Source organism: Electrophorus electricus, chromosome 7 (assembly GCF_041902795.1).
Source record: "Electrophorus electricus isolate QZ-2024a chromosome 7, ASM4190279v1, whole genome shotgun sequence".
Classification (NCBI taxonomy): Eukaryota; Metazoa; Chordata; class Actinopteri; order Gymnotiformes; family Gymnotidae; genus Electrophorus; species Electrophorus electricus.
Window position 1 is genome coordinate 8,714,598 of NC_137503.1, and position 20,084 is coordinate 8,734,681.

General features: G+C 40.1%; 2 protein-coding genes and 1 long non-coding RNA gene across 4 annotated transcripts; 1 reads left to right on the forward strand and 2 right to left on the reverse strand.

Moving 5' to 3' along the window:
* Positions 1-90: 90 nt before the first annotated feature.
* Positions 91-9,175, forward strand: rereb (arginine-glutamic acid dipeptide (RE) repeats b). 2 transcript variants are annotated; one of them, XM_027007890.3, is made up of 17 exons: positions 94-578; positions 1,700-1,748; positions 1,970-2,094; positions 2,255-2,354; positions 2,717-2,815; positions 3,018-3,098; positions 3,184-3,337; positions 3,450-3,542; positions 4,288-4,484; positions 4,570-4,746; positions 4,877-4,987; positions 5,195-6,369; positions 6,459-6,699; positions 6,864-7,557; positions 7,710-7,856; positions 7,960-8,137; positions 8,312-9,175. In XM_027007890.3, exons 1-17 carry the CDS (start codon positions 553-555, stop codon positions 8,343-8,345), a joined length of 3,681 nt encoding a protein of 1,226 aa, XP_026863691.2. In that variant the 5' UTR covers positions 94-552; the 3' UTR covers positions 8,346-9,175. The 2 variants fall into 2 exon arrangements, with proteins under 2 accessions (XP_081573803.1, XP_026863691.2); XM_081717677.1 differs by lacking the exons at positions 7,960-8,137; positions 8,312-9,175 and having other exon boundaries at positions 91-578; positions 6,864-7,626; positions 7,710-7,846.
* LOC113576028 (uncharacterized) lies at positions 9,026-16,781 on the reverse strand. Its single transcript, XR_003410458.3, has 3 exons — positions 16,686-16,781; positions 12,420-14,982; positions 9,026-10,906 (listed from the first exon to the last, which is right to left on the reverse strand). It is a non-coding gene; the product is annotated as an uncharacterized LOC113576028 (long non-coding RNA).
* Positions 16,782-17,214: 433 nt separating this feature from the next.
* LOC113575955 (RING finger protein 223) lies at positions 17,215-19,471 on the reverse strand. The gene is made up of 2 exons (XM_081718219.1): positions 19,208-19,471; positions 17,215-18,696 (listed from the first exon to the last, which is right to left on the reverse strand). The coding sequence occupies exons 1-2, from the start codon at positions 19,214-19,216 to the stop codon at positions 18,079-18,081; spliced, it is 627 nt and encodes a 208-aa protein (XP_081574345.1). The 5' UTR covers positions 19,217-19,471; the 3' UTR covers positions 17,215-18,078.
* Positions 19,472-20,084: the final 613 nt, after the last annotated feature.

The window sequence follows — 20,084 nt, forward strand, 5'->3', positions numbered from 1 at the left end:
GATTTAAGAACGTTATCCACATGCCTTACATAACGGAAGTTGAATAAAGGTGGCGTAGATGCTTTTATTCAACAGGGGGGGAGGGGAATAGCTACACATTTATTCAGTTGCTTTCCTAAGTGCGGTTGTATACGTTTTATACGTGTGTGCACGGTAATATCGTTAACGTTGATACTGTTCTGAGCTTCCCCGATTATAAGGTTGGGAAGCTAATTTACTATTTAAATTTTACAGTTTACATGCTACGCCCCCATCGACAGTTGAATCGGATTGTCTACATTGCAGGCAGTCTTGATTTTCTCGTTCGTTTCTTAACGGACAGACCGGACACAGAGATGATTCCATTACCGATGGTCGCGACGGCACATGCTCAGTTATGCTTATGGAAGGGGATCTCGGTAGGCTGTGCGTGAAGACTGAGGTCATCGCCTGAGCTAGGAAAAAATACTGAGCGTAGCCTCCATTTTGAGTAGTATGAAATAGGGGAATAGCATAGTTTGGAGCCGACGCAGAACCAAACAATCTGTAAACACAACCGAAGGAGCCTCTGCCATGGATGACTTATTCAGTCCGCGAAGGTTTGTTAGATTTCTTTCCCTTACCAATGCCTTGTTTTAATCTGCCCTTGCATTTTGTCAGACACCGCGAGTACTTTTGTATTCTCCTGCAAATATAGCTAAACGGTTATGAACTTGACAGCTTGCTTCGCTCGGCTACACACCAAAGCGAAGCAAGGCTAGCTAGCAATCTTGACAAGAAGGAAATGGGACAGATGCTGATTATCTACTATGGCGGATGGTCATTTAATTTCGTGCTGCGTTTTATAGCCAATATTGTACTTACAAGTTCTCCTTACCTACTTATTAGTATATTTATTCTCGAGGAAGGAATTTTCTGTGCACTGGTTATTTTTCTGTGGCGTTAGCGAAAACCGATCGAATGGCATAATATAATCTTGCATTTCTTTTAAAGATTTCAAATGTAAAATGCTTGTTTACCCGGCCATAAGTTATGTAATTTATGACTCTTGTTTGAAAAAATTACCCATTTCTAATGTGTACGTGTTTAAGACCTGTTTATATAACCTTTGGAGGGAACGTCGCCGACGGGCGTAGATTGGCTATTTAAGATAAATGGGTGGGATTGAGATTGATAATCCTGATTGCTGATAGGCAAATGACATGTTGCAATTAACGTTAAAAATGAGGCGATTTAAAAGGGTACAAACATCAAAACACTACCCGTCATGACGCAGCTCAAACTTTTCCAAGTGTATCTGAATGGATTAAATGGGGTGAACTTGTGGATAGATGGTTTTGATATGCAACTTCACCAAGAGCGTTTTTTTTACATATACCTCATTTTAGGATCACGCGTATTGTATAGTAATTATTAAATGATCTTTATTTTTTTAAATTCTATTTTTAAAAATCATTTTAAATGGGATTGTCATTCCCTGTTGTCTTTTTATGATTTGTGATGCTGTTATGGTTTGTTGGTGCTTCAGTTTGACTTGACATTTTTGGTAATTTCTATCTTTTAACATATTTAATTTACATTGCTTTAAAAAGTGATTAATATATTACTGGCATTTGATATGTTATCTTCGTTTTGGATACCTCATGCTTTAAGGGAATCAAAATGAATGCAAATCTCCATGCTGCATGTTTTCAAGACTAATACCACTTCTGTGTTTCAGGCAGCTGAACAGCACGCAAGGAGAGATTCGAGTGGGTCCAAGTCATCAGGTAGGTGAAAAACACACCTAGTAGATCCTATTGAAATAAATAGTAAAAATAAGCACAACTAGTAATAGATGCTTATTTTTGATACTAGAATTAATGAATGTGCATATGCATATTTTTAATATCTGTGATTCTCATGTGCATATATAACTGTGCAGGCATGTTTGTTAGTGTGATTGTCAAAGTGCATAAATGTGCTATTAGCTTCATTTGAACATGTGCAGGCCAAACTCCCTGAGCTGCAGCCCCTGCCTGCTCCCAGTACGCACTCAGTCACAGATAAAGAGGAGCTAGTCTGGACACCAGGAGTCAATGACTGTGATCTTCTCATGTACCTGCGGGCTGCCAGGTGAGTGGTCCTTGGCCATATGACACATGTAGCTTCTTCAAAATCTGAATTAAGTCAGCTGTGGGGGAAGGGAATTTGGAGGGTTATTGCTTTCTGGCAAGTGTTTATAAATTGTCTTATCTCTGAGTATTTTGTTTATTTATTTACTTCCTGTATTTAGGAGCATGGCAGCATTTGCAGGGATGTGTGATGGAGGTTCAACAGAGGATGGCTGTCTTGCAGCCTCCCGTGATGATACTACACTGAATGCTTTGAACACGGTTAGTTGTTCGAACATTTGAACTCAGTTATGTTTGAAAAGCCTATGTACATGTTCTCAATTTTATAGGCTGATAACAGTATAATACAGATCTGAGTAACTGTGTTGAATAACCAAATATTGCACTGTTGTACTCTGTGACATTACATTATATTGGTGTTGGAAAAATTCACTAAAATAAAATTCACTGGAGGTGGTAGTGAATTGTTAAAAGCAACGCCTTGCAGTTAATTGGCTGACTTCATAGAGATTTGTACTATACAACAGTAAATATTTAATGTAAAGGTGTCTCTTGAAGTCTGTTTTAAAGCTGAAGGATTTATTTATGAGGAAGGTTTTTTTTTGTTTGTTTGTTTTTTTAAGCTCCATGAAAGCCAGTATGATGCAGCCAAAGCTCTGCAGTGCCTGGTGAAGAAGCCAGTCCCTAAACTAATAGAGAAATGCTGGTCAGAAGATGAAGTGGTGAGAAGTGATACTTTAACATTATTATGATATATGATATAAGAGATACTGTAGTGGAAGCTCTTTCAGCAAAAATAACTGTTTAGGTGTATATTACAGCACTCTATCAATGTTTCATTTTGAGTTATAATCTATGTCAAGATTTATGTAGTTTATTTTGTAACTTTGTAAAAGTTTACTTTCTTTCTGTGCTTGATTACAGAAGCGGTTCATCAAAGGTCTCAGACAGTATGGCAAAAACTTTTTCAGGATACGCAAAGAGCTGCTGCCTAGTAAGAAAACGGTAGGAGAAGCTTTAATGCTTGCACACTAAAACGCTCACGCTTTACAGGGCTTGGGCTTATTTGAACTTGTGCCGTCACATTCAGGGTGAGTTGATAACATTCTACTACTACTGGAAGAAAACTCCTGAAGCAGTGGGGTCACGACCTCATCGGCAGCACCGCCGGCAGCCTGCGTCTCGCAAGGTCAAGACTCGCAACACTGCGGCTGCTGCCAATACTACCTCTCGCACTTCCTCCAGTGAGTTCTGCACAGCAAGTCACATACGTGCCCTGCGGATGAGCAATATTATAAGCATAGAGTGCTCTGATACCTGTGATCTCTCTTTTTCTCTCCCTCACTCACTCTGTAGTGGAGCTCAGTTCAGCCAGCGAGGACGATCTGGACAGTGAGGACAGTGAGCAGGGGAGCAAAGGTCAAGCTTGCAGCCACTGTTTAACCACCAGTAAGTACATCTCACTCATCACCCCCTCCAGCCCATGCTTAGCCTGCAACCTACTGAAGACTCACATTTTGAAAGCTAATGGTGTGGATCATGATTACCTTTGTTCCTTTCTTTTGATTTTATTAGGAATGATTTTTGCAGCTGTACTGCAAAACTGTTGTTTTTTCTTTCTGGATGTAATTGTTTATGAGCACTTTGCCAATTAAATGTTTTTCTTCAGTACTGATGTGCTACATCATTTGAAAACATGTTGAAATTTACATTGTGTGAAATGTTCATTTTTTATTTGTCACTGACGCATACAAACTAATGTATTGGTTTTTTTTAATGAAAATATGCTTTGTGCCACTTTATGTAGTACCCTAAATGTATGAATATGAATAACTTTTTCTCATATAAAGAGTCTTTGAGTACTAAGTAATGGTCTTCTCTAAACAATAGCACAGCTTTTCATGGTATATATTCTATTAAGGGTGACATTACAAGATTTTCTTGTAGTTTTGTGATCCAGCAACATTTTAAACAGAAGCTTTCAAAGCATATAATACTGCCCTAAACACTTAAACACTGCCCTAAAATGAAAATTTGGAAATAAGCAATAAGGGGTGAGTTTGATTCTAAAAAGTTGCTTTGCAAACACTTGTCAAAACGTTAAAAACAGTCACTACATTCACAGGTTTTATACTCCATTTATACACTTTTGTGTGAGATTTCTGCTTCTAATAGGCTGTATTGTCACTGCCAGGCTCTAAGGACTGGCATCATGGAGGGCGTGACAACATCCTACTGTGCTCCAGCTGCCACGCCCACCTCAGCAAGCACAGGCGCCTGCCGCCTGCACCTAAGCCAACCGACCCACCCTATCTGTTCAAACCTGTCCGAGAGGAGGAAGAAGGGCTCGGTGCACGGCATGGCATGAAGACGCGTCGGAGCAGAGCACCAGTGTGTTTGGCTTGACAGGTTATATGCTCTCTCGGCCTTTGAAAGCCTCCTGCAATTTAAATAATTCCATATTTTATTCTTCTAGATGTCATCTCTTAGAAGTGGGCGGAACAGGCTGACAGGAAGTCCTGATAGGGGTCTCTCCCCCTCCAATGATGATGTCCGAGCTAGTGGACACACCCCCAGAACTAGCTCCACTGCTATGGCAACTAGGGCATCCAGTTCTGATACCAAACCCGGAGTGGCAGGGAAGGCCAGCAAGGTTATTGTTTTTGTTTTCTTTTTTTTTGTTGTGCATCCGTGAGTGGTAGGCTCTACTTTTTGATGATTTATTTCATGTTTTAACTGTGATTAACCTCTAATTTTGGAATGATTTTCCCTCCTGGTTTCAGAAGATGAAAGTGGAGGCATCCTTAGTAAAGGGAGTGAAGAGACAGAGAGACACTTGTGCCCCAGATACAGATGAACCAGAAAGAAAAACCATGAAAAGGCCCAAGAATCAGGTAAGATGAACAAATCCATGCACACTTAACACAGCACAATTCAGATAACTAAACGAGCAGCAGATGGCTTTAGTCCTGATGTTCTGTGATGGTTTTACACTCATATGTGAACCCTTTTTAGTTTATTACACCATCTATATCTGCTAAAATTATGAATAAATAATTTGATAGACAAAAAGATTTAGGACACCTACTTGTCTTGTTCAGGAGGGTCCAGACTCCCAGTCGGAAGGAGAAGGTGAAGGGGAGAGCTCAGACAGCCGCAGTGCTAATGATGATGGCAGCAGTGACACTAAAGACATAGACCAGGACAACCGCAGCTCCTCCCCCAGCCTCGCCAGCCCCCTGCAGGCCAACGAGAGTGATTCAGACTCCCCCATCCCTGTGCCTCCGCCCGGGCCCCAAGCCCAAACGCAGCAGGCAGCAACTCCAGCTGCTACTCTTGCCCCCTCTCAAACACCATCACCATTAAACACTATGCCATCTCAGCCATCTCCATCAAGCGCATCTTCCCCTGGTGTTTCCACTATCACTATGGCCACCACCACCTCGAGGGTTGTCGTACCCGTGGATGCTCCCCCGGACGATCCATTGATAATAGCTCAGAGGAGGGGTCAAAGGGGCCTGGAGGGTCCTCCGGCGACCCAGGCTCATTCTGGACCCTCATCTTTCCAGGGACCAGGCCCAGGACAGGGGCAATCCTTTCCAATGCCTCCTCAGTATCACCACCACCCCAGCCATCCTCCTGCAGCCCATCATCACACTCACAGCTTTGCTCCTAAGCCTCTGCACCTTCAGAGAGAGAGCCTCCTTCCTCCGGTACCTCCAGCATCAGCATCTCAGATCAAGCCACCACCAACCACACCAATCCCCTCTTCTTACAAGCAGCCCTCCCACATCCCCGCTGCTCCTCCCTTCCTACAGATTCACCCCAACCTGCCTCCACCTCCGGCCCTGAAGCCTCTGGCCTCCCTGCCCGCTCAGCATCCACCTTGCTCTCAGCCTCCACCGCTCCACATCATGCCCCAATCTCATCCTCCTCAGCCCCCGCTGCTTACTCAGTCGCAGGGCCATCAAGGCAAATGTCACCTCGCTGGTCTGCCTCCGGCTGCTGCCTGCCCCCACCCTTCGCTCTCACAAATGCGCCCCACAGCAGAGCCTGCTGCAGCGTTGTCTCTGGCCTCATCCTCAGCACCCGGCCCAGCCCCCCAGACCTCCACCTCCTCTGCAGCCAGCGGCCCCGGTGCACCGGCGCACGTGGCCATTAAAGAGGAGCCAGTGGATGAGGACGAAGACTGTGATAGCCCCCCTCCTCCCCGCAGGAGTCCCTCCCCAGAACCCACAGTGGTCAACATACCCAGTCACGCGAGCCAGTCAGCAAGGTAAACGTAAACTGTTTTTTTGCGGAGATGTAATGGCGCTATTGTTTACTGTGGTTTGTTCACTGACGTCTGTTTTGTGTGAACAACAGGTTCATCAAACACCTGAACAGAGGGTACAACTCGTGCTCTCGCACTGACCTCCACTTCACCCCACTTGCCTCCTCCAAACTAGCCAAGAAAAGGGAGGAGGCTGCGGAGCGCTCCCGGCGAGAAGCAGAGCAGAGCGCTCGGCAGGGCCGGGAGAGAGAGAGGGAGAGAGAGAGGGAGAGGGAGCGGGAAAGGGAGAGAGAAAGGGAGCGGGAGAGAGAGAGAGATTCAGACAAAGCTTCTGTAAGCACTTGTGCAATCTGATTTATTATTATATATAGCCCTGTTCAAAAAACTTTAAACATTGTTAAATATGTGATTTATTTATTTATTTATTTATTTTTGTGGACAGGTGACATGGAATGATGTGTGGATTATAAAAATTAAATGTTTCTCTTCTCTCCCAGCGGGCCTCCAGCTCCTCCCATGATGGTCGTCTAGGTGACCACCCCCTCACTGCCCACGCACAACAGGCTCGGCCCTCATTTGAGCCGCCTCCTCCAACCACGGTGGCTGCTGTCCCGCCGTACCTCGGACCAGACACTCCTGCCCTGCGCACGCTCAGCGAGTACGCCCGGCCACATGTCATGTCGCCTAGCAACCGCAACCACCCTTTCTTCATGCCCCTTGGCCCAGGCGACCACCTCCTGGCCTATCACATGCAGGGTCTCTATGCAGCTGATCCTGCCCTCCGTGAGCGAGAGCTTCGCGAGCTCCGAGAGAGGGAGATCCGGGAGAGGATGAAACCAGGCTTTGAGGTCAAGCCGCCGGAGCTGGAGACCCCACTCCATCCATCAGCCAACCCCATGGAGCATTTTGCCCGTCACGGGGCACTACCCCTCCCTCATGTTGCTGGGCCACACCCCTTTGCTCCCTTCCACCCCGCCATGGAGCGTAACGTGGCGGCACCACCTCGGCCTGAGCTGACGTATGCCGAGCGGCTGACAGCAGAGCGGCTGCATGCGGAGAGGATGGCCGCCACCGTTGTCGCCGGGGACCCTGTTGCTAGGCTTCAGATGCTCAACGTGACGCCTCACCATCACCAGCACTCACACATTCACTCCCACCTTCATTTGCATCAGCAGGACCCACTCAACCAGGGTAAATCTGATTACAGTCGTTGTCATAATCACAAACATGAGATATAAAGCATCAGCTACAAATAAGAAGGTAAAGAACAAGGTATGTTTTGAGAAGAGTAGTAGGGGTAGCCAAAACTGCTGACTGATCCAGATCCGTGTGATGTCTCCCAGTACCAGGCTCAGGCCCTCATCCTCTGGTGGACCCACTGGCAGCAGGGCCACCCCTGGCCCGATTCCCCTATCCACCAGGTGCTATTCCCAATCCTCTGCTGGGTGAACTGCCCCATGAACATGAAATGCTCCGGCACCCTCTCTTTGGTGAGTCACCTGGACCACAGCACCTTTGTGTATGGCTGATTATTATATTAAAGAATAACAATACAAACACTGATTTCCACCCCTTTGGCGTGGTGATTTTTAGGAGCAGCATTCCCTAGAGATTTGCCCGGCCCACTGGGCCCCATGTCAGCCGCGCATCAGCTGCAGGCCATGCAGGCGCAGTCTGCCGAGCTGCAGAGGTTGGCACTGGAGCAGCAGTGGCTGCACGGACACGCCCACCTGCACAGCGCCCCTCTCCCAAGCCAGGAGGATTACTACAGGTGAGCCACGACGACGCCATGCCCACCTTTTTGGAGATGTTGGCATAATGTTCAGAAATGGTTAGCTACAATTTTAGAGCCCACAGCAATAGGTGCGTTAAGTGAAATGGAACTGCTCTGATGTTTCATAGGGTTTGTTCTCATACTCATTTTGTGCTGTTATCTGCTCAACAGCCGTCTGAAGAAAGAGGGAGACAAGCCGTCTTGAAATGACTGACATACACTGTGGACTATGGAATAAATTCTGTATTCAGGGTATTAACTCTGTTTTTTTTTTTTTTTTTGTTTGTTTGTTTTTTTCCTTTTTCTTTAGATAACCCTGTATTGGGATCATTTCCCCCCCTCTTTTCTGCACTTAAGAGTTTTCCCTGTTGTATTGTATAAAATAACTAGCCTTTTCCAAGCACACTGACATTGTTTTCCTTGCATGAATATTACTTGGCAGTTTGTACTGTTAAAAAGGAAATCTAATGAAACTTTGTTACAGTGCTAAAGCACTAGACTTATTTAGTATTTGCAAGGTGCTGTCCTGTATCCTTATATACACAATATAGCAAAATGTTTCAGAATTTATTGAATCCTACTCTCTATAAGATTGTAAATAGTATATGTATCAAATAATATATTACATTATTTGTAAATTAAAATGTTCCAATGGTAGATTTGGACTTAAGTAACCTATGTGCAGAAAGTGCATGCTTTACATACAGTATCTTACCCTTTCTTTAACATCCTCTTTTCAGGCATATCTTAGAGGGGACACTCTTATTAGTGTATAACACTGTAGTAGTAATTCCTTATTGGCCTGTATGTCAACTATATTCCACTGTCTTACCCTTTTAACGTTTGTTTATATAACATAGAGAAAAGAGAAAGAAAGAGAAAGAATAGTTTTTGGACTGTTTATTGCAATACAAGTGAAACTGTATTAATAGCAAATAACTAATTCCTTGACATCATGTCATATATCTCTGGATATGGTGTTATGTCTAAGTAACAATATAAAGGTAGCTGTGACAATAAAAAGCAGTGTCTTTCTTCTTGTGTGCTTGAATAACTATAAGTTAGAACTATTAACAATATTATTCAAAACCTACTGATGTCAAAATTTTGCTTGCACATCTGCCAACCAATCCAGCATTTTCTACAATAAAACAATATTGAATGTATCTCCTTATGAAGCACGTACATATGTTTGCATCAAAAATCAAACCTTATTTGATTGTATGTTTACTGCACTTTTAAAAATCAAACTACATTTTTTCTAATTTTATTGATGAATAAAAATAAAAAGTAAATTTGATTAGTATAGATGCTTTCAAGCACTCTCCCTTAGCTGCAAATAAATTGGTTAATAAATATTACTAATATGATGTCACAGTTACATGCATTTCCCTAATACTGCATTCAGTCCTATATACATTTACGTTTATGGGATTTAGCTGACGCTTTTATCCAAAGCGACTTACAATTATGACTGAGTCCAACTTGAGCTTTTCAGGATTAAAGGCCTTGCTCAGGGACCCCAAAAGTGGCAACTTGGCAGTGATGGGGCTTGAACCCCACCCCACTGTAACTGCTGTTTGAATGCTGTTTAAAAGTTTTCCCTCTATAAAATACAAATTCAGTCTTTAGAAGTAAAAGTTATAGGAAAATAATAATAGTTATTGTCTTGATTCATGGTCAGTAGTAAACAGGTTAACACTATATTTTTGAAAGATTATTCGGACAGTTATTAAAAAGTAAAATCCATTCTGTATGACCATAGCAATACCAGCTTGTCCAAGTAAACCATAAGAATTCAAAGGTTTTAATACATTACTCTGTTAAATAAATCTTCCTCAGTTTTGTTAAAAAACCAAAAATAAAAACATTGTATTTGCTATGAAAAGCAGCTTTAATTCGTTTTTAAAAATGTATGCTTCACATTTAAACTGGTCTAGCGAGGTACATTACTTGCTGTTCCATAGTTCCATGTGCTCAGTTTTTTTAAACCATGAAGGTACTGACAAACATTTTTGACAAATATCCACATTCTTTGCAATATTACACTATTATTATTATTATTATTATTATTAAAAACATAAATTGTTCTATTGTTGCAGTTTTCAGTAACAATCTATTGGTATTTTTTCATTCATAACCATATACACAAGCTACCAATGTTTAGCACATCTTCAGTTCTAACTATCTCTGACATAAATCCTACTAGTGCCCTCTGTAAACCTAATATCTAGGCAATACCTGGACTATAGTAGAATAAATGTTACTCTAATAACAATACAGTAAATAGGAGGAAATAATGGATTTCCCCTAAGGTTTGGATGCTGTCTATTTTAAATGACATAGCTGCTGACAAACTATGTTAAGTAAAGTGTTTTGGATCACATAAATCTGTATGGGTGTATGTTGTAATATATATTTATCAAAAGAAAAATGTTTGTTGCCATGAATTTATGCAGAATTAACCCTTCTTTTTACATTGGCCCACTTCAGAGAATTTCTTGGAAAGATCCAAGAGTCTATGGATCATGGATCATGATTAGTTGTGTCTGTTTTCACATACTGCCGCAAATACTGGATAGCAGATATTGCACTCACATTTGCCAGCGGAGCTATATACAAATTAAGTAGAAAAATGTTAATTGTATGTGATTATCTTACCTAAATAAATTCCTAAATATACTGAAATAAGGTTGCATCAGTAAATCTGTATGGCCATAAATTATTCTCCTTGAATTATCTTCTTGACCTATAGAAAAGAGGATTCTGTAAGAGAAATATTAGAACATTAGCCTCTATTTTTTACATTACTTTGTAATGTAAAAAACATATATAATATACAGGAAGTGGTTTTATATATATATATATATATATATATATATATATATATATATATATATATATATATATATATATATATATGTGTATATATATATATATATATATATATATATATATATATATATATATATATATATATATATATATATGTATATAAAATCTTTTACATGGACAAAAGTATTGGTACACACCTCTTGAATTTAGGTTTCATTCAGTCCCATTGCAACTGATTTATGAAATCAAACACCTAGCTATGCAGTCTGCCTTTACAAACATTTGTGAAAGAATGGGTCAAATTATATTGTAATAGGATGCCACCATTGCAGCAAGTAAGTTCATGAAATTTCTTCCCCCCTAGACACTCCACAGTCCACAGTGAGTGGTATCATTGAAAAGTAGAAGCATTTAGGAACCACAGAAATTCAGCCATGAATTGGCAGACCACAAAAAGTTACAAAGCGGGGTCAATGAGTGCTGATGTGCATAGTATGTGAACATTGCCAACGCCCTGTTGACTCAATAACCTTCAGACTTCCAAACCTCCTATGGCATTAACATCAGCAAAAAACTGCATCGGGAGCTTCGTGGCATGGGTTTCCATGGCCAAGCAGCTGCATGCAAGCCTTACATCACTAAGCACAATGACAAGTATCAAATAGAGTGGTGTTCTGTGGAGTGGCAAATCATACTTTTCTATCTAGCAGTCTGATGGACGAGTATGGATTTGGTGAAAACCAGGAGAATGTCACTTGCCTGACTGCATTGTGCCAAATGTAATATTTGGTGAAAGAGGGATAATGCTGCGTAGTTGTTTCTCAGAAGTTGGCCTAGCCCAATCCCAATGAAGGGAAATGATTCAGTATACCAAGACATGAACAATTGTATGCCTTCAACTTTGTGGGAAAAGTTTGGGGAAGGCCCTTTTCTGTTTCAATATGACTGTAACGAAGTGCACAATGCAAGGTCCATTAAGACATGGTTGAGTGTGGAAGAACTAGACTGGCCCACACAGAGCCCTGACCTCAACCCCACCAAACACCTTTGGGATGAACTAGAATGGCAATTTCAAGCCAGGCTCTCTCATCCAACATTAGTGTCTGGTCTCAAAAATGCTCTTCTGGATGAATGGGCAAATATTCCCACAAACACGCTCCAAAATCTTGTAGAAATCCTTCCCAGAAGAGTGGAAGCTGTTATAGCTTCAAAGGGGGGACCCATCTCCATATTAATGCCTATGGATTTAGAATGGGATGTTGTAAAAGCTCATGTTGGTGTAATGTGCCCAGTGCTTTTGTCCATTTTATATATATATATATATATATATATATATATATATATATATATACATACACACACACACACACACACACACACACACACACACACACACACACACTGGTGGGTATTATAAATAAACCTATAAAAGGTTTAAACTTACTTGAAATTGATACACCATGTTGAATATTTTCCTGCTGATCTACAAACTCTACAAGTGCTTTGGCCTCCAGGGGAAGCAGAGGTGACATTGACTGGACTTTTGAGACATATGATGTTTCCTTTTTTGCTTCTTGTGGGAAAATCCAAGAGCATATTTTTTGGCACCAGCTACTTCCCTTCCCCATAAATCTGATTCTTCTCAAGGAAAGAATGCTTCTCCAGTTTGTCCTCTGGTTTGTGAAAAAGTTAAAGTTTGGCAAGTAACTTGTGGACTTTTCTGGCTGGCTGCTGTAGCGAGCCATGACCTGTATTTGGGAATTCTCATTTTCAGCATCTGACTTGCTCAGTTCCTCCACCTCAGGTAATACCAGATCTCTCATCAAGAAAAGTGGGGATGAGAAAATGGGAATTGTTTTATCTTGTACTGAAGGAAAGAAAAGATTTGCAACCTCAAAGTCTGAAAAGAAATCATCATAAGTCTTTGGCACAGAAAGGTATTGTGAGTAAGGAAATGAGATGACAGCTGTGCCCATCTGGGCTCCTTGTCTCAAGTCCTTCTGCAATGTCTTTAGCAAAAATGTCAGATAAAGTTAACAGGTAATGATCATCTAGAGAATTGACAACTGACAAAACAAGGGAAGATGTTTTCCTGAAGGTTTCCCATTCAAAAGGATTTCCACTGCTGTCCTGATCAGATGCAAGACATGAGCTTTGTGCCTCTGCATCTGGACACAGGTAAAGAGGGATTCCATCCTGAGGTCATAGCATTATAAAATGTTCTGTATCACTTTTATTGTTTATTACCGTTAACTCATTTACTTGTTCTAGTAAGAGCTCTTGTATATTGATGGGCTCTTGGACATTCTGAGACTCCGGGCTACGGTTTGCACTTTGTAAAAATTCATTATCAAAATCAGAGAAAGTTTTTTGTGAAAGGAATTTCACAGCTTGAGTGGTCTGGTTTAGAGTCATCTAAATGTGTGAAACAGTCTGAATCTGCAGTGTCACCTGTTAAGCTACTCTCTTATAAAATCCTGTCTTTGGAATTCACCAGACATCTGTCTTGGACATCACGCCTCAGGATGAACATTTTCTTTCATTTGTCATTAGCTACTCTAAGATGTAAGATGTCATTTATTGCGAACTTTTCCATTTCATCCCAAAAGGATGAAAGGGCATATATTGGACGAGATGGATTTATAGCTACCTCCAGGCTTTCATTAGTTGATGCCGAATTCTCTGAGAGAGAGGAGTGCTTCTCTTCTTTTTGAAAATGTGTTAAATACTCATTGTCTTATCTGGTGGGACAGTTATTGAAGCGAGGGTGAATCCTGAACCACTTTCTCCTGTGTCATCATAAACATGGCATAATATGTTGGTCACTGGTTGATCATGAGTGGCGATTTCAGTGTTACTTTCGTGTTAGTTAACTATGTATTAGTCATATGCAAGTTGTGTCATGGAACCATTTAGAATATCAATTTGTAATTGTAAATTATGTGCAAGAATTAGTGGGGTTGGAGAATTTAAAGAAATAGAACAGTTATTTTCTGGCATATCTGTAGGAACATCTGCACAATTTAAGTTTTCAAATTTAGCAGCAGATGGGTTTACAGTTAAAGTAAAGTTAATGCTTGTAATGGAGGCCTTTTCGCAATCTTCCACTTCATGCTCTTTTATGGGGATAAAACTATTTTTTGGATATTGGCTGATCCTGAAATGATCTCTTCATTTCCGTTACCAGGTAATCTATTGAAATATAAATTATCTGCTTTTTTTCTTTATTTGATATAGTACACGGCCTTTTTGCTACTCTTTTTTTTTTCAGTTAACTTCCTAGAACATTTTTCTCTTCCTTTTGTTTTGGCCTGGAGTTCCATGGTATATTCTAGGGTGAGCTGGACTGTCATTTACTGTGACAAACCACCGTTCTTTCTCCTTTTTTGGTGTTTCTGAACTCCCCATCACCATTGTGACTTCTGAGCTACAAACTTTACCAGTGTGCTGGATACTTGGAGCAGATGTCATGGTGACTAGCTCCCCTGTGGCTTGACCTAAATTACCCTTGCTGCGATACTGATCGTGGTCTTTAACACTCTCTGTGTCTGAAGTCCTGTGTTGCTGGTCAGAGGGAACTATGTCACTACCACTCACGCTGCAATCTGTGTTCAAGCATGTGCATGTGGTTGCGTTAGCAGTCAAACTGATCTGTGAAGTCTGTTCAGCATGCTTGCCTCTATCTGTCTCACAGCTAAAGCATTCAGAATCCACGGACAGGTCTCTCATGTTGCAGTCCTCAGCTTTGTCCTGTATTTGTGCGGTTGCACCTTGTTCCTCACTGGGCTTGTCAGGATTTGTCTGAAGAAGAAGAACAGGCTCTTGTGCAGAGCATTTATCGTCATCAGTGTCACTGAGGCCCGAGTCATCCAGGCCTGCAAGCCCAGCCTGCTGGATAGAGCATTCTTCACTCTCCTCACAGAAACAGTTCCATTCTTGCTCTGCTATAAAAACACTGTGCTCCAAGTCATCCATGACTGCTATATTTACATAGTGTCATCCAGGACCTGAAAAGAGCAAACTGTTACATTTTTTTTCACCAAATATGTATTTTTGTAGTCAGAGCATATATTGTCAGTAAGATACTTTAGAATGCGGGCCATGTAAACCAAACAAGAAAACTGATATTGCTGTTAACATTAGAGTTAAGTGAGCACCCTTAAAAGTCATTAAATTTTTAATTCAGGGCCTATGCAACAATTCGCAGCAATTCACTACAGTATTTATAGAACCAACTGATATAAAACCATCTGAACATTAGAAGTATTAGGGGTAGGATGGATAAAGGTCTACTTTTAGAATATTGTTAAATATACGATAAACAATTCAAATCTTTTATGATAAACAAAACACAACAGAGCTTTGCCTCTTAACAGCAGCCAACTATAGCAGTGAGCTGAAAGAATTGAGCTCATAAATACCTCATATTCTGTATTTAAAACAGTAACTGCTGGGGCTTTCCTCTGTATTTTGGACCAGTCCTGCACAGACTGTAAGATGATTCCAGAGCAAGTTGTACCCAGGGAATATATGTCTAGTGGGTGTTTATATATTAGTCTGGTGGGTGATCAGTGTGTGACACCAAGCAGAGACACCACCCAAACAAATAACAAATCCGCAGACTACCTCAGCAGCCCCACTGCTGCAGGAAAACAAGTAATGTGTTTGAATACTTTTATGACAAATCAATTTAATATATATTCTTGCAGGTGATAAATGTTGGTTTGTTTGCTTTGTTTTATTAACTGAGTTATTTTTGATAGAACTAGCGCACTTGTTGTGATTAATTATTTCTCAGACTACTGGAATAGACTACTGTGCAACAGCTATAGAAGATTTTTGTGCACCTTGCCTACTGAGGTCTGTTTTTGTCAGTAAAAAAAAACAAATACTGAAAATGAAAAGCAAACCAAGCCATAAAGAATTAAATCTATCATAATGCTTTATTTTATAATTAATTCATTTCCTGCTTGCATTAGTGATAAAATGAAGTATAGTCTGCTTTGAAAATTGTTAGAACACAACCTTCACCTGTTTTCCTCACCTGGGAAATTTGGCTATCGGCAACACCTTGAGGAAGGTTTCATTTCATGCCCACTTCAGATCCCTAGCAGGGGCCACACAGCCCACCTTAACTGCTCTCTTCCAATCATTGCATGCCCTGAGTCTTTTGTGTTCCAGTGCAAAACTTTTAAGCTATACTGTAAGCTCCATAGGTGGAGCTTGAGGGAAAGCCAAAAGGGTCATATGTGGAAGCTTACATATTTAGATGCCAGCAACATGGTAATGGCCTGTGCTATTGCTATAGTGATTACACATGTTAGAACAAAGACCAGAAGTGGGTCATTTATGAAAGCAGAACAGGTGTGGTGTTTATAGTATGAATCAGTACAATTTTAAAGTGAAAATAATGTCTTTAGCAGACCTTGTGCAATGTGTTAATCAAAATTGACTTGTGTTGATAAGGTATCCCTGTTACTTCAGACCTAAATGTCTTATTTCTTGCATTTAGTTAAAATGTATAGTTTCTCACGAACTAACATTGTTAGAACACCACCACATGCAAAGATCATGTCACTTACAACATTTTCTTACTACAAACCAAAGCAAACAAACATAAAAACCCCAACACCTCTACATGCAGTATAAAGTTCCACAACACTTGAGAGGTGAGTCTTTTATTTTCCCTTGTGTTTCCCTTGTGTCTTACCTTAATGTATAAATTATACTTCCTGAATTCTTGAGCATTGACTCAGGGTTGGTATGGCGCTATCCCCAGCGTTCCTGTTGTGTGTGTGAGTGTGGTGCTTATGTCCTGCTCTGTTATAAATAGAGCCATGTGTCACATGAAGAGCTGCATATGTTCTGCTGCTCCATGACAAGCATTCTGTTACACACCCTAAAATAGGACTCATCAGGAGAACTGATCCATGACTGCTTATTATCTATTAACTACCAATATTCAATATTCAAATTTCTAACTTGCCTTATTGGCAGATTACTATCTAGTTACTTCAATGTGGTTCCCACTGTTTCTTTTACCTCCATCACCTGCAGAGATCTAGATCTTCAGACCCATAACTAGCATAACCAACATAATTCTGTGACATAGCCCGAGTCTTAACCAAGCAAGCTCTAGTCATTGACTTAGTCATTTCATTGACATAAATGTTTACCAACATAGTCATGTAGTTTATAAGATGAATTCATGGCTTAAGGAGCATTACATGAGAAAATTCTTGGATCTGATAAAGCTGCATGATCAATCAGTAATCCAGCATTTGCTTGGTTTTAATATATCACTATTTTTTTCACGCAAATTTAGCAAATCCCAAGTATTTGGAAAGCATCACACACAAGATACTTCTTATCAACACACAATTACAAAAATATATTAATTACACTGTGATTGCACTCTGTTAGCAGAGTAAAGAGAAAATATACCAAAATATTAATTTCTAATGTTAAATTAAACTATTTAAATAAGGCAATGACACTTTTTTATAACACTTTTATAGGTACCTATGAGTGGTATATCTAACATTACTTTAAACTTTATCAGGTCACTAAGAAATAAAAGTGTAGAAAAAGGTTTTCCCCGTAATAGCATAATTATATTTAGTGTACCTATATTATTCCTGTCCAAACATTTGTTTGGATGTATACAAAATTTTAACATTACAACAATTTCTAATTATGGAAATGTTTTAGAATATAAAATAGAGAGAAAGACTGAAATTTTGTCATAAGTGATCTTGAAAGTTTTTATAATGTTATAATTCAAACACCTCACAGCAGTGTCTCTTTATGTCCTGTTTCTGTTAAGGACATTTTTTCTTCAGATCATTCACACCAAAGCTGGGAATAGCAGTCTGGTCAAGTCCAATGCAATCTTGCACATAGCAATTCTTATTTAATGTTAAAGTCCTGCAATAATTTCCTGCAACTATGCCACTGTGTGAATACCTCTGAATGAATGATCAATTATGTCACAAGACCAAACCCAAACATTAAGTGTAAAGTTCACCAGATGAATTAAGTTCTCTGCACAACTTAACACCTCCGGTTGAAGCTGTAGGGTAGGTACTCAGAAGCCATGCTTGCTACCTTAAAATGTATTGTATGGGCCAAAGAATGATGGAAAATATTATGAGTAGCACCAGAGTAAAAATCAGCAGTTGCTTCCAGTTGCCATGAAAGCCAAGGAAGTGCAGCAGTCTCCTTCCACAGCTTTCCCTTTCTCGGTGTCTGTTTTCATTCTCTTGGTTTTCTCCACCAATATAAATGCAGACTGAGTCAGGTGTCATTGGATTTGAATAGCAGAGTCTCTTTCCGTCAAGCCATAGATGTTCTTCTTGCTGCTGGTAACTAGGGAGTTGGTCTAGGATATCTTTGCTAGTGGTCAGAGCTGGTGGTCCACTCTCAGGTACAGAAGTTGGCTGTCGGCAAAGAGGACAGGTGATCTGAGTTCCTTCCTGCTCTGGTGAAATGGTGATGAAGCGGGTCAGGCACTCCAAACAGAAAGTATGAGTACATTCCAGAACCTTAGGTGTCTTGAAGGCATTATCATATGAGGTGAAACAGATGGAACATTCAGGAGCAGCATCCCAGACACGGTCATCCTTGTCACTGGGGAGTGCTGTCCCATGTTGGTGCACCATTGCTTGGGAAGGTGTAGTTGCTTTTACCTGCATCCTACTATCTTCTGCTATACAAGGAACCTAAATTGTTGATTTTATGTTGATCAGTGGAGTTATTTAAAGGCAACATGGAATAGATTAACTATAAAACTTTCAGTTTCAGATTAACTCTAGAATTTCTTAGCTAGCAGTAGACTTCCATTCATGCTAAGGTAAGATAAGCCAGTCTTCAGACTGTATGCAGAAGAAATCTAATACAGGTTAAATTACATTACCCACAAAGAGTAAGTAGAAAAGCAAATTAAATTGACAAAATAGCAGTCACTTTAAACATTTAATATTTGTTTTATCCTATTCTTGACTGTTTTTGTTGAACCCCTTTACAAAAAAATGTAAGACTATTTTCAGTAATGTAAAGCATACCTGGTTCTTCTTAAAACTGTCAAAAATAATACTTTAGCCTTTATTTACAGAGGAACAGTTCACTTCAAGACCACATGATAATGAATGTTTTTACTAATATTAATATTATTTTTTATTATACTTTAAGAGCCAAGAAACTTGCATAAACAGTTCTTGCTGCATTGCTCACCATTGTCATCGAATGAATCTCCACGGAATAAATCAGGGCACAAAAATTCTTCAAAGAATGAACAATTATATTTCCTGAAAATGTCTTGCTCTGCCTCACTCTCCAAAATCATCAACTGATCTTAATCCCTTAGTCCATTGTATTCATATGCCTCAGATAATCTATGTACATCTGGAATGAATTACTCTATTGATCTGATATTCTTCTTTCCTTACTGTTAAAAGCACACATACTACCATCCCTCTCTCCCTCCCTCATTCACTAATGTCAGACCCAGCATGCAAGTTGGGCCAAACAGGTCAGCAATGATAAATGGAAGAAGGAAGTACTTTTTAAAAAATGATAGCATTCACTGTATACACACCCAAACATACACACACACACACACACACACACACACACACACACACACACACACACACACAGACATATTTTCAAATACTGCATTAAAAGAATGACAAAGCACTTTTATGTTTTTTCCATGAGTAAGATTTTCCAGGATTTTTAACGAAATGCATGACTAAGTGAAAATATGACTTTATGATACACTGCTTGTTCCATGCTCCTCACTGTGTATCCCTAAATGTAAAGAATGTGCTGAAATTTGATATTGTCAATACATTTTTATTAAACACAGAGGTTTATTCCAGTCTGTGGATGCTTTGACATATGAGACTTGCAAGTACAACATCCTCAAGGATCTGTTGTGTACTCCACTGATAGGACTTTAAAGGTTTTCCTATCACCTTATAAGATTGATAACTGTCTGTGTATCCATAATATAAATGTAATTTGAGGAGAACAAAGGCTGCTTTTCTGATAAACAGATCTTTTCTCTAGAGTGGGAGAGGTCAAATACAAGGAAAGTTGTGAGGGA

Coding starts and splice junctions, on each gene's coding strand:
- rereb (XM_027007890.3), top strand. CDS start 553: ATGGATGACTTATTCAGTCCGCGAAG. Junction 1,749..1,969: donor GAGTGGGTCCAAGTCATCAG/GTAGGTGAAAAA, acceptor GAACATGTGCAG/GCCAAACTCCCTGAGCTGCA. Junction 2,355..2,716: donor CACTGAATGCTTTGAACACG/GTTAGTTGTTCG, acceptor TGTTTTTTTAAG/CTCCATGAAAGCCAGTATGA.